This window comes from Cibotium barometz, chromosome 59 (genome assembly GCF_041138505.1).
Source record: "Cibotium barometz isolate CiBa-2024 chromosome 59, ASM4113850v1, whole genome shotgun sequence".
Classification (NCBI taxonomy): Eukaryota; Viridiplantae; Streptophyta; class Polypodiopsida; order Cyatheales; family Cibotiaceae; genus Cibotium; species Cibotium barometz.
The window spans coordinates 21080299-21093563 of record NC_141104.1 but is presented as its reverse complement, the minus strand read 5'-3'; the positions used below and the strand labels follow the sequence as shown (position 1 = coordinate 21093563).

At 42.9% G+C, this 13265-nt stretch overlaps 1 protein-coding gene across 1 annotated transcript in view; it reads right to left on the bottom strand.

The window, feature by feature from the left end:
- Positions 1-12573: 12573 nt before the first annotated feature.
- LOC147605590 (U-box domain-containing protein 62-like) overlaps positions 12574-13265 on the bottom strand; it is a 60743-nt gene continuing 60051 nt past the window's right edge. Inside the window, exon 8 of the mRNA XM_086793077.1 lies at positions 12574-12776. Coding sequence (XP_086649203.1) covers positions 12766-12776 — 11 coding nt within the window. The 3' untranslated portion in view covers positions 12574-12765. The remainder of the gene's footprint in view (positions 12777-13265) is intronic.

Sequence of the window (13265 nt, the reverse complement as noted above, 5' to 3'; positions counted from 1 at the left end):
CCCTAGTTGAAGAGTAAGTACTATGACCAAGCTGTCCCACATTGATAGCCAAACACACTAGACCAAACAAAGCATTAGCCCATCCCCTAGTTGAAGAGTAAGTACTATGACCAAGCTGTCCCACATTGATAGCCAAACACACTAGACCAAACAAAGCATTAGCTCATCCCCTAATTGAAAGAGAAAATGCTTTGAAATGTCATGGATGGGGATAAAGAATAAGCCACTAAAAAAACAAGCCCAACTAACCATAAAGAAAAAGATCATGTCTTTTTTACACACATGATGACCTTAACTCATGCAAGTGCAGCCAAATGCTTGATTTGTTACAAGTGTGTCTTATATGAAAGAATGTCGATAACATAAGAAACAAATATTGGCAAATCAACTTGCATGTTTGCACCATTAAGTTTGCATTCATTAACAATTGTAATTAATAACCAAACTAGCTCCATATGCGCTTTGTTCCACAATAGCCATGATTGTTAATCTTGCAAAGGTTGTTTGGATAATTTGAATTCATTCATGGTTGTTATTAACACCAACCAAACAATTACAATGGCTCTTTATGTCTTGCTAAATCATGACCATTTCATAAATAATAAACATCCATAATAGTCATCATTCAAACAAAAACTTTTTGCAAGTACAATAAGGAGGTTACATTCAGGCACGAATGAAGTTGAGGATGCATACATTATAGACCAAGGACAAGCAAAGGAACAGTCAAATAGCCATGGATTTAAAGACAACAATAATTATATAAACCAATGGAAAGCTCAAGTTATTTCCCCAACTTAAAATAAAAACAAAAGTGACATCTTAACTCCATAAGAAACTCATCTACTTTGAATGCATAGCATGTTTCTATCACATCCCCACTCATGTGTAAGGGTTCTTCCTAACCTAACCAACCATGATGTACATGCAACTAAAAATTAATCATGAACTAACTAGAATAACCCATAAAGAGTTTACATACGAGCTTACCACCCAACCATATATCTCCTATGTAAAGATTTCCCTAGAGCCTTGGGATTAGCTTGCAATCCTAACAAGCTCTAACCAATTAGCTCTAGCATCTCGTACCATCAAAGCTTTCCCTAGAGGGCCTTCGGCTAAAAGTGTTTGCTATGGCTATGGAACAACAAGTTTGGGATCACTTACTCCAAGCATTGAGAAATTATCTTGGATCCTAAGACAACACATTTTTATCACTTCAAGCTATATCTATAAATAATGAGCGTCTTAAAACACACATCAACCCCCATCTTTAGCTTGCTTCAAGCTATATCTATAACTAATGAGCATCTGAAAACACGCCACAACCCCCATCTTTAGCTTACTTTCCTAACCCTTGGGTTAGGTTCGCCAACTCTAAGCCAACCATGTACCTAATATACTTCTCCCCACATATTTACCTCCTCAAAAATAAAGTTAAGAAAAAATAACAACTAACACCACAAGTTGAGTACTCATTTGGCCTTTCTATTTCCTTACTCTTATACTCATGAATTAGCTTGTTCCTTAACTACTTTTCCCTAAAATCTATATATGTTTCAGCTTGTGTGGAACACACGTCAAGTCCTCAATCGCCACATTTTCTTGAGGTGAAACCAGATCATGCTTCCCTCAAGTCTAATCAAATCGAAAACTACATAAACTTTAACTCTAGGAGCTAATTCTAGTTTATAAGCTACATGACCTATCTATAACATCCCTCTTCCCCTAATGTACCTAAATTGTGACGTATATGTCTAGTAAGAGAATATGAGATTTTTCATAAGATGAACTTTTTTAATACAAATATGAAGGACTAAGAAATTAAAATATAAAAATTTAATAATAATAGTCAAGCTGCCATGTGCAAAAATTAAGTTGGGGATTTATATGTGCACATGCGCATATGTATACCTTCCGGCACACTGGAGTGAAAATAGAGGAAGAAAATAATAAAAATATGTTAGAAAATTTTTTCTAAAGGAAATGAAAGAATTATTTTTAAAGGAATAAATTAATGAGAATTTTTTGTTATAATATTGAAACATATGTGTGCATTAGCCTTGGTAAAGGATGTGAATAGCATGCACAATTAGTTAAAATACAAGGGTGAATGTGTAAATGGTTAAACTATAAGGTTAAAGATGAGTGCAAATATCTTAGGGTTAAATTTTAGAAGGAAATAATAAATTAATTTGGAGGTAAGTAGAGTGACATTATAGAAGACTCTAACCGACATAGATGTGTTAGTTAACTAGCTGTATGAGTGGATGCATGTGAGGTTTCTGTGCATGAGAAAATCAATGGATGCATGTAAATTAAGTGAAGTTGTCTAAGGATAAGGTGGGCTACCAACTTGAGACGACTAAGGATGTATGTGAAGCATGTAGTCGTCATTTTTAAGTATAAAACGACCCTCCCTTTATTGTAGAAATCCATGAATTCTTTTTGGAGACTAGGAGAGTACACTTTGCTCAGATTACAGAGCAATACTTATTAGAATACTCTTAGGTTACATTATCAAGTGCTAGAGTAGTCAATTGTGCTAGGATTGGAGTTGTACAATCCTGGGACGAGTAGAGAGGAAGAGGCTAATTCTTTTGTCCACTACTCATTGCAAAGTACTCTCAACCTTATTTACACAAGATACAATATTCAAATGCTCATAAATTATAATGTCTTTATCATTTCAAATTAAAATTAGCACTTTTAATTTAAATTAAATTTAAATATCCTCTACAAATTTTCCTAGGCTAGACACCTCTAAGGTCTACCTGTCTCTTTTTGCATTAATTTAATGTCCAAACCTTAGCAAAACCTTATTTGATATCTTAGACCTTAGTAAAATAGATGTTGAATAGTCTATTCCCAACCATAGGAAAATTTATTAGTCATCAAATTATAAGAAACACCTTAGGCCAAATGTATTTCTAGAGAGAAAATTGATTTAAAAGGCTTTGAATTGACATTAGCCTAAGTCTAGATTAGCTTTTAGGGTAAATTATAAGTGATGGGATGTAATTTAGAAGAATTACAATTTATTTGTGAATTTAGGGTTGGCTCTAGATCTAAAGAGAGAATATAAAGTATGATTATAGAGAGAGAAAATATTGTTATGAAAGAGAAAAGTACCTTAGTTCAACTAGAAATTCTTAGAATTGGTGCAAATTAAACCAAAGAAGTCGAGAGAGAGAGAGAGAGAGAGAGAGAGAGAGAGAGAGAGAGAGAGAGAGAGAGAGAGAATTCAAGAGAAAGACGAGATTCTAGAGGCAGAAAGATAAGTGACGCTCTAAGCAAGCAAGATTAAGAAGATTAGGTTAAAACCCTACAATTAACTCTAAAAAACAAGTTGTATTAAATATGGTTAGAATAAGTCAATCTCTCTCAAGAAAAGCATATTTTTAGAGAGAGAGCCTCGATTAAGAGTATCTTAGTTAAGTGTAGAGTTATACCTCAAAAGAAAAGTCTTGAGTACCTTGAAGAGGCCAAATTAAAAGGTTTTTGATGGTGAATAAGGATCAAAATCAAAGTCAAGAATAGAAGAAGTGGCGAATGATGTGCTTAATTCGAAGAGGCCAAATCCTTGAGAATTGTGAGGACAATATCAAAGGAAATGAACTTGAGAAATCAAGATTAAAATAATTTTAAGGGACCTTCAAGAAACTCCTTAAGTTCCTTAGGAATGACTAAAGTTCCTAAAGGTTCTCGACATAGGATAAGATCCAAATACGAGAACTAGACCAATGACCCTAGAATTACTCTTGTTTTCATACAAAAAGAACCTTAGAATGACCATCTTTGTATGCAAAAGAAATTAAGCAAAGTTGACTGGATTAACTTGTGGCACCAAGACTTGGAAATGATCCCAAGAAGGGAAGAATCTTGAGAAGACCTTGCCAAGATATGTTGTGGTCAGAGCAACTCAATTTTCTCGAAGTTTCGACTAAAAAGCTGTGATGGCTCATCGTGCTTACAATGGTTTACGTTTCTTTAGATGTGAATATGGTGTATTTTGATAGAAATACTACTTATTTGTTTGGAATAATGTATTCATGTGTTGCATATGCTTACAAGGTGAGAGAACTCTTGGAGCAAGGCTTTGTTCAATCTAGTGTATTCCCTTGGGGTGCGCCAGTTCTTTTCTAGAGGAAGAAGGATGGGACTCTTAGATTGTGTATTGACTATCAAGGGTTGAATCACTTTACTATTAAGAATAAATATCATATTCCCAAGACAGGTGAGATGTTAGGCCGTCTAAATGGAGCAAGGATATTTACAAATATTAACTTAAAGTCAGGGTATTATCATATCAAGATAAAGGAGCAAGATATTCAAGATGGCTTTTAATACTCGATATGGACATTATGAGTTTACAGTAATCCCATTCGAACTAACTAATATCCTTGCTACCTTTAATCGATTGATGCAAGAAATCTTAAGAGAGTATTTGGATAATTTCATGTTGACGATACTCTGATTTATTCCAAGAAGTTGATCATAGCAGCATATGCAACTTAAAAAAAACACACTTTTCGCCAAAAAGAGTAATTAAATATACCTTCTTTTCCAATCGGATTGAATATTTAGGACTCATAGTGTCAAGAGATCGTATATCAACTGACCTCACAAAGATGCAAGCTGTTATCGATTGACCAAAACCAAAGACCGTAAGAGAGATCAAACGATTCTTAGGTTTGACAAGATGGTATCGGATCTTTATTCGCTCGTATGCTAAGATTGCTTTGCCTTTTACAACACTTCTCAAGAAGGATATTCCATTTCGATGGATTACGATATGCTAGAGTACCTTGGATAAGATGAAGGTTGCTTTAGTGACTAATCCAATGTTGAAGTTACCAGAATTTAGAAAGTCCTTTGAAGTCATTACTAATGCTAGTGGGTTCACTGTTGGAGGAATCCTAATGCAGACACGATGTCCAATAGCTTATGACTCTCGAAAATTAAGACCTCATGAAAGGAACTATGATGTCCATGATCTTGAGTTGCTTGCAATAGTGCACACCTTGAAGCGTTGGCAACACTATCTTCTTGAATAGAAGTTTACTTTGGTAACATATCATAAGAGCTTAAAGTAGATTTTAACCCAAAATGATCATAACATGAGACAAAGAAGATTGATGCAAACAACTCAAGATTAAGTATAGATCAGGCCAATAGAATATGGTCGCAGATGCGCTTAGTAGGAAAGCTTTCTTACTCGTGGTAACAGTAATTTCAAATCCTTTACTCTCTGAGATCAAGGAGACGATCATGTCAAATAAATTCTCCAAACCTGTTATCACATTACTTAAGCAAGAAAGTAAGATGGCTCATGAAGTGAATAAAGTTCCAAAATTCAGATTAGAGGATGGATGTATGTACTTTAATAATCACATGTGTGTTCCTAAAGATAGAGATCTCAAGAAGAGAATACTAAATGAAGCTCATGATAGTCCTATAGCAAGGCATGCCAACTATGTGAAGCCTTTCATGGCTACAACGAGGTGTTTCTTTTGGCCACTTAAAAAGAATGTACTACAACATGTTCGTCAAAGCTTAATCTACAAGAAGATTAAGGCTAAAAGGATAAAAATGTTAGAAAAGTTACATCCTTTATATATTCCGTAAATAAAATAAGAGTATATAAGCATAAATTTCATTACCGGATTACCTTTGATTAATGCAAGGTATGATTCCATCGTAGTTGCGGTAGATCGCTTGACAAAGATCACTCCTTTGAAAAATACTTATACTGCTCTTGATGTTGTTGAAGTCAAATAATCAGACTCCATGGATTACCAAGAAGGATTGTCAATGATTGAGATGCAAAGTTCACATTCAACTTTTGGATTGCATGCTTCGAAGCTGTGAGAACCTCTCTAGATCTTGGTAATGCCCATCATCCAAAGACTGAAGGCCAGACAGAGAGAGTAAACCAAGTAATCTCTTCGAGCATTTTGTGGACGCGAACCCAAAAGATGCATAAACTATCTACATTTGGTAGAATTTGTTTATATAAAAATTTGTTTATAATGCATCTCATCATCAAAGCATAGGGATGAGTAAGGCACTTTACGAACAAGATTGTGCACAGTCATGAATTGGTTCAACTCAATGATAAGAGTGGAAGTGTCGAAGAAAATGTTAGATGAAATGGATCATCACATGCAAACAATAAAGAAGGATATCAAAACTGCTCAAGATAGACAAAAGCCATAATGCCGATCTGAAGCAAACTACTAGATAATTCGATGAAGGTGATATGGCTTTTCTTCGTGAACGATCCAAGAGAAGTTCGCTGTCCTCGGAAAAATACAAGAAGCTATTACCTAGATCATATGTGATTACGAGGAGAGTTGGAGATTAAGTCTATAAACTTTAACTCTCTTTGTACTTAAAGATCCACAATGTCTTTCATATAAGCTTATTATTGAAGTATGTTCCAAATCCGAGTCATATATTAGATGATGAGCAGGATGCTTATTGCTCAAGGTTAAGTTAACTCGAACCAGAAGCAGTTTTAGATGTCGGCAGAGAAAGCCCCTCAAGAAGAGAATTTTAAAGGAATATTTTATCAAGTGAGAGTTTTTTCCAGTTGAGGAAGTTGCTTAGGAGAAAAAGAAAAGATTATCTCCAGTTTACGAGATGAGGACATCTCCAATCTTTTTAAGTGGAGATTCTCCTTCCCTTATGTTGATGTTACTTATGTAAATTCCAATGTACATTTCTAGTAAAAGAAAACATGAGATTTTTCATAAGATAAGCATTTTTAATAAAAATTTAGAAGACTGATAATTTTAAAATTTTAAAATCTAATAATAATAGTCAAGATGTCGTGTCAAAATTAAACTAGGAAATTCTATGTGCACATGTACACACGTGTAACTCCTTGCACATTGGGGTGAAAATAGAGGAAGAAAATAATAAAAATATATTAGGAAAAAAATCAAAGGAAATAAAAGAATTACTTTCAAAGGTAATAATATGCAAAAGGAAATGTGTGCATTAGCCTTGGCAAAGGATGTGAATAGTGCGCATATTAAATTATCTAAGATGATTTTGTATGTGTTCCTCCCCGTGGCTGTCCGCTGTTCCTTTGAGACCCTTCTTCGGTTTCCTCTACTGCAATGGATGGAGCACAAAGCAGGTATACCGCAGGGCCGGAACGGAGTGGAGCTTTACGAAGGGTAGGATTAGGGATCACCTAGCCCGCATCCAGCCCCATTCTGATTGTGATTACTCCCCCTCCAAGCGACTCCAAAGACTCTCTGTGTTGAGGGTGTCTTGAGCAGGTCTCACTCCTTCCATCCTTACATATGCTGATCGTCTCTGGAATGTTTACGGGATGGGGGGGGCCGCTTCCATCGCCGAAGAGGGGTCCTGATTCAAGAGCTTCAAAGAGCCTGTGTAGGAGGCCTAGTCGATCCCTTGTTCCTACAGGAACATGACCTCTCGACAGGGAGCACCTGCAAATGCAGGAAGATCTTGCCTGGACGCAACCATAGTTTCTGGTCCCCTGAATTTGGCTCTAAGAGAAACGAGGGAGGGGTTTGCATCTCTATCAGTGAGCAATTACTTCCGTCCGTGCTCAATTCTGGTACCATTATGCAGGGGAGAGTGCAGTGGATTATAGTCAGGGTTGGGGAAGACCACGGAGGCTCAAATACTATCACAAGGAGAGAATACACGCCCTGGGATGACCTGGTCCTCTCCCTGAGGGGCTAGGATCCATGGCACTTACCAGAGTCTGGCTGTCCGCCGGGGAGCTTTCATTTTTCCATGTCAGACCAAAGGCTTCAAGAACCGAACCTCTCACCCTGAATCGAACCTCCCACGCATTGAATGATTTTATGTGGATGAGTGGGCATGCAACAGAGGTGGTTTGATTGATATTCTCACAAGCACCACATTATCAGACCACTTGCCAGTTGTCTTGCTTCTGGATGAAACACGGAGACCAAAGCATTCGCATCCTTGGTCAAGGACCCAGAGATCATCAGAGTCGTCCAGGAGATTTGGGAGTCCCTTGCTTTTAGACCGGGGGAGGTGGCCACAGTGGACTATGGATTGCAGGGGATCAGCACGCTTTTACAGGGTGCAGCGCCAAGATAGACTCATCATGTTCAAAGAGCGGGAGAGGAGCCTTCACAGTGGCCTTGCATCCCTCCAGTCACCAGTGGCTTCAAGAGCAGACCCCAAACAAGCCGTGGGTGGAGTCCCAATTGGAGGCCACCCGCATGGAGATCCGATCGATTGAGGAGAGGAGGCTGGAGTATTGGTACCATGCCATTTTCCCGGGATTTCTTTGAGACTGCATGCCCTCACCATCACAGGGACAGGATTCAGAGGTTGAGGACCCCAAACGTTACCATTGACGCAAATCCCCCCAACAACCCCCCCCCCCCCCCCCCCCCCCCCCCGGCGGGGTCAGGCCATAGGCACAGGCTTTTCCAGAGACCTCCTTTCAGCAGATGCCCTCACCCCACAGGTGGAGACGGCGAGGGACAGTTTGGCAGCATACACGGGAGGTGTTGTTCCCTGCCCGCCAGGCTCTCTTGCGCTCTCCCTTCTCTCTCATCGAGCTGCGAGATTCACTTCATGCCCTTCCGCGGGGCAAGTGTCCAGGCGAGGATGGCCTGCTGGGGTCTCTTTTTTTTGCGCCACTGGAACGTCATGGAAGGCGGTTTCATCACTGCCTTCAATGAGATCATGGCCTCAGGACACATGGCCGGAGAGACTGCTGATTCACTTGATTCCGAAGGAGGGTTGTGACCGTTTGGAGATTTGTCAGTGGCACCCCATCACCCTCTTAGGAAATGCTTACAAAATCCTGGCCAAAGCCATCAGCTCTCTTGGAGGGAACCATGCTTGGGATGGGCTTTCCGGCATAATGGATCAGAGGAGTCTCCGCCAGCTCATAGCTAGGTCCTCGTTGAGGCGGTCAAGGGGGAGAGGTTTCCAATTTCCAGATCACTCAGACAGGGATACCCCCTCGCCCATTTCCTCTTCCTCTTCGTAGCTAAGGCAATGAGCAGTTTTCTCTCCACTCACGTGACAGGACTCCGAGGGCTCCAACTTCCCATCAGATCCTAGGAGGAGCTTCTCGACTCGGAGTTCGCAGATGACACAGCCACCTACCTCTCAGTAGAGGAGGGATACCTCCCAGAGATTTGCCATCGCCATCGAGACTTTCTGCTTAGCCTCCGGAGCTCAGATCAACTGGCACAAGTTGTGTGCTTTTTGGGTAGGTCTTTCACCCACCCCCAGCTTGGTGAGCAGTTAAGTCTTTCCAGTGGATCCCCATGGGCACCCTGATCGGATACCTCGGGTGCCAGGTTGGGATTGACATTTCAGCCGAGCAACAGCTAGCCCCCCTATTTCTGAGCATTCGAAAGAATCTTCTGTATTGGAGCACCACCCGCCTCTCCCTTGCCGGCCGCGTGATCATGGCCAACCACGTGCTCCTCGCCAACATGTGGTACATTACATCTTGCTGGGCATTCTCCACGGCATGCCTAGGTGAGGTTCAGTGTCTCATCCCAATATTTATGTTGGCCAGGACTAACAGCCGGTCGGCTCAGGCCAAGGTAGCTTGGAGGGTGACTACTCAGCCCGCGAACCCGTGGTGGATTGGGCATCATAGACCCAACTGTGCAGAGCAGAGCCTTGTTGGGCAAGTTGATTGTCAACAGCCGTCTACCAAGAGGCGAGGCCTGGAGGCTTTTCTGATGGACCCGATCTCACCTCGGACCCCCTCACTTGGTAGCCCATGGACTCCCAATGTACGATGGATTTTCACAGAGGCCCAATCCCAAGGCCAATCACTGCTTTTGAGGACAGATTTGCAGCCAGTTTGATGAGGGCTCAAGGTCACCTCAAGCCAGCCCTTCAGTACCCCCCCCCCCTCGCCTCAGACTAGGAGAGACGACTCCACCAGCCATTGATCTAGAACCGCCTCTTTAGGATGCCCAGTGGTCACCCCTTGGGTGTGCATTCTCACATCGCCTAGGCCCCCCTCAGCTCGGGCCCTGCTCAATCTTTGGGCGATCGGACTAGTTTCAAGCGGCTTCCCCAGGAAGCTCAGGATAGGCGGCTCACCGAGATCCAAGACAGGAAGCAGAAAGTGCTGATCCCCCCCTCCTCAGTGGCTGGGAGATTTCACGCGCCACAACATCCCTCTGGCGGTTTTAGGATCAGACCCGAGCTCTCACCTTCTCAGCCGGATGCCATGGGCGTCTCACCCTCTCCCCAGCAGAGGACTTGAGTGATGGCTCACTTCAAAGGGTCTGGATCATTGGCTTCCATGAGCACCGCTAGCACATTGACCCCACAGGTAGCCCAAGACACGTCCTGGAAACTCTCGCTTTGAGAGAGCCGACCCTTGATGTGGATTCAGTGGGACCCCACTGAGTGGGAGTGGACAGACCCTTTTAGCCCTGAGAGCCCTGCCACCCCCTTTTTCACTACTCGGCAAGGCTAGGCTGTCGGATACAGATGCATGAGATTGATGGTACGCCCGCTTCAGCGGATCACTGGTCCTCCTAGGACATATTGCCTAGCTTCCTCAAAGACTATTGGAAGTGACTTTGGGATAGCTTCCACCCTCGAAAGGTCGCTCTGTTTCTCTCACTTGCAGGAGTTTAGCAGTGGACACGTGGCTGGCCATTGGTGGTCGTCCAGCAGAGTGCATGAGATGCAATCACCCACAGGAGTCGCAGTGACATTGCCTTTGGGGGTATGGCAGAGGATTCTTCGGCTATTCACACCACCTCTAGGGCTGCCTCCCGCATCATCACCTGGGGGCAGCCGCCTGGGTAACAGTCAGGGCTCGCCCTCCATTACGAGGAGACAGCTGATGGCCAGGCCCCTTAGGCTCACACTTTGCAGGATAGATTCTATCCCCACCCATGACTCTCAGTAGAGGCATGGTCCTCCAGCACTTGTCAAAGATGGGAGATCATTAGTGGCATGGCAGCAAGGCACATTAGGCAGGCATGCTACAGCGAGACCATTGAGGGCACCCTCACCCCCCTCAGCGGAGTCCATCTGTAACATATGGACGGATATCATTCATACCCTCCATGGCCAGTGGGCAAAGTCACACGGAGGTTCGGACCGCATGCGGAAACGTCGAGAGGCCTTCCTATGCATTTGGCAACACGATCCTTTCCTCTCAGACAGTGGAGGAGACCCCACTTGGCACTACACGCCATCAGTTTGGCTATCCCCTCCCAATTTCGTATGAGGTAGTTTCCTTCCTAGAACAGCCAGCTATATCCTCCCCTAGATTTTTTTATTACTCTTTCAAAGGTTGTGTGTTTGTAATTCAGCCTTCTGGCTGGTTTTCATGTAACTAATAGAAGGATCCTTTTACCAGGAAAACAAAACGTGATTGTTATTTACGAGACAGTGCCCAGTACGTGCTCACACCCAGCGGGGTGAATCACACCCCTTCAGCCCACCGGAGAGCCCAACCACCCCTTTCTTCCATTATACAGCAAGGATGGGTCGCAGGATTCAGATGCATGAGATAGACGGCACCCTAGCAACAGCAGACCACTAGGCTTCTGAGGGCATTTCCTAGGGGCTTTTTGGAAGCGTCTGTGGGATATCTTTTGCCCAAGGAAGATCGGACTCTTCCTTTGGTAGTTAGCCCCCCGCAGCCTCGTTGTCGACACTCGGTTGTCTATCGGTGGTAGGCCAGCACATTGTGTGCAGTGCAGCCACCACCTGCAGCTGCAAAGGCACTACCTTTGGGATTGCCCCAAAGTGCAACTGGTATGGCAGAGGATTCTCCATCTCTACATGACCGGCTGATCCACCTCGTATCATCACCTGGAGAGCAGTCACCTGGGTGACTATGACAGGCCCCGCCCTCCACTATGAGAAGGCAGCAGGAGGGAAGGCTCTCTGACTATCCCACTGCAGGATTGACACTGTTCCCACTCCCCACCCATTGGCTGAGGGCCTCGCCTCCAAGCACGTGTCAAACATGGGAGATCATCAGCAGCATAGCTGCATGGCATATATGGCAGGCCAGTTGCAGCAAGGCCATCAAGGGCACCCTCACCCTCCCCCACCCCCAAGATGAGTACATCAGCGCTATTTCGACTGATATCATTCTCACCCTCCACGGCCAGTGAGGGAAGACCAGGGAGGTTCAAATCGCATGTGTAGGCAGCGAGAGGCTTTCTTACACACATGGCGCCAGGGACTCTTTCTTTCTGATTGGGATGGCAGAATCTTTTGGCAATACAGGCTGCCTGTCTGGCTCCCCCCCCCCAGCACACACACACACCATCCCCTAGGTTGTTTGAGGTAGTTCCCTCCGAGAGCGGCCAGCCAAGGAGAGACTACTCTTCCCCAGATTGTCCCCACCTCATTTGAGGGTTCTGAGCTTGTACACATAGCCTTTGGCTGTTTGTTCGTTTTTAAAATTTTTTAAGCCTAGACAGCCTTCCTCCTCTTGATTTGATTGCTTTTGTTCCAATTTCCCACATAAAAATCTCCCAAGTTCCCACTTCTCATGCAGAACTTCCTAATTGCCTTGCAAGAAATCACTCCAAAGATCACTTAAAGTTCAACTAAATGACTAAAGCATCAAAATCAAGCCTGATGGCTTCCCAAAAATAGTTCTAACATAGCTAGATCAACTGAAATTAAAAGAAATTTCACCAAATTTGAGCAATGGATAAGCATAAATACAAGTCATGTTTGCTCGCCTCTGCAGTGAATCTCCCAATCTCATATCAATTGCGCACACAATCAATTCCAGCCTGCCCTAATACCACTTGTGAAAATTATTTCTGACCTAACCAAACAAGATCTACCCAAAACTCAAGATTAATCACGAATGAAATCTGAATAAATCCATAATCAAGAAATCTGAATAAACTCATAAGAGGTTTGCAAGCTATCTCTGGTTGGCCAGCACTTTTCCGACCCAAACAAATCATCCCAAAGGTCATTGAACATTTCATATTGTTCCTGCTCAGGGTATGCACATGACACTTGTGTCCCATACCACCAGAATCTGCCCTAACGAGCCTTTAACAAGAACTGTCTACTATGGCTACAGATCAACAGGCTTAGGATACCTTGGTCAAGGTACTGACCAAATGTCCCAGTCCCAAGGCAGCACATACTTTAATAGCTTCATGCTACATCTATAAATAGAGACTGTCTTAAAACACATCTTGACCCCCTCCTGGGTTTGGTTCACCAGCTCTAAGTCAACCAGGTACATAACATCATATCGTCAACGC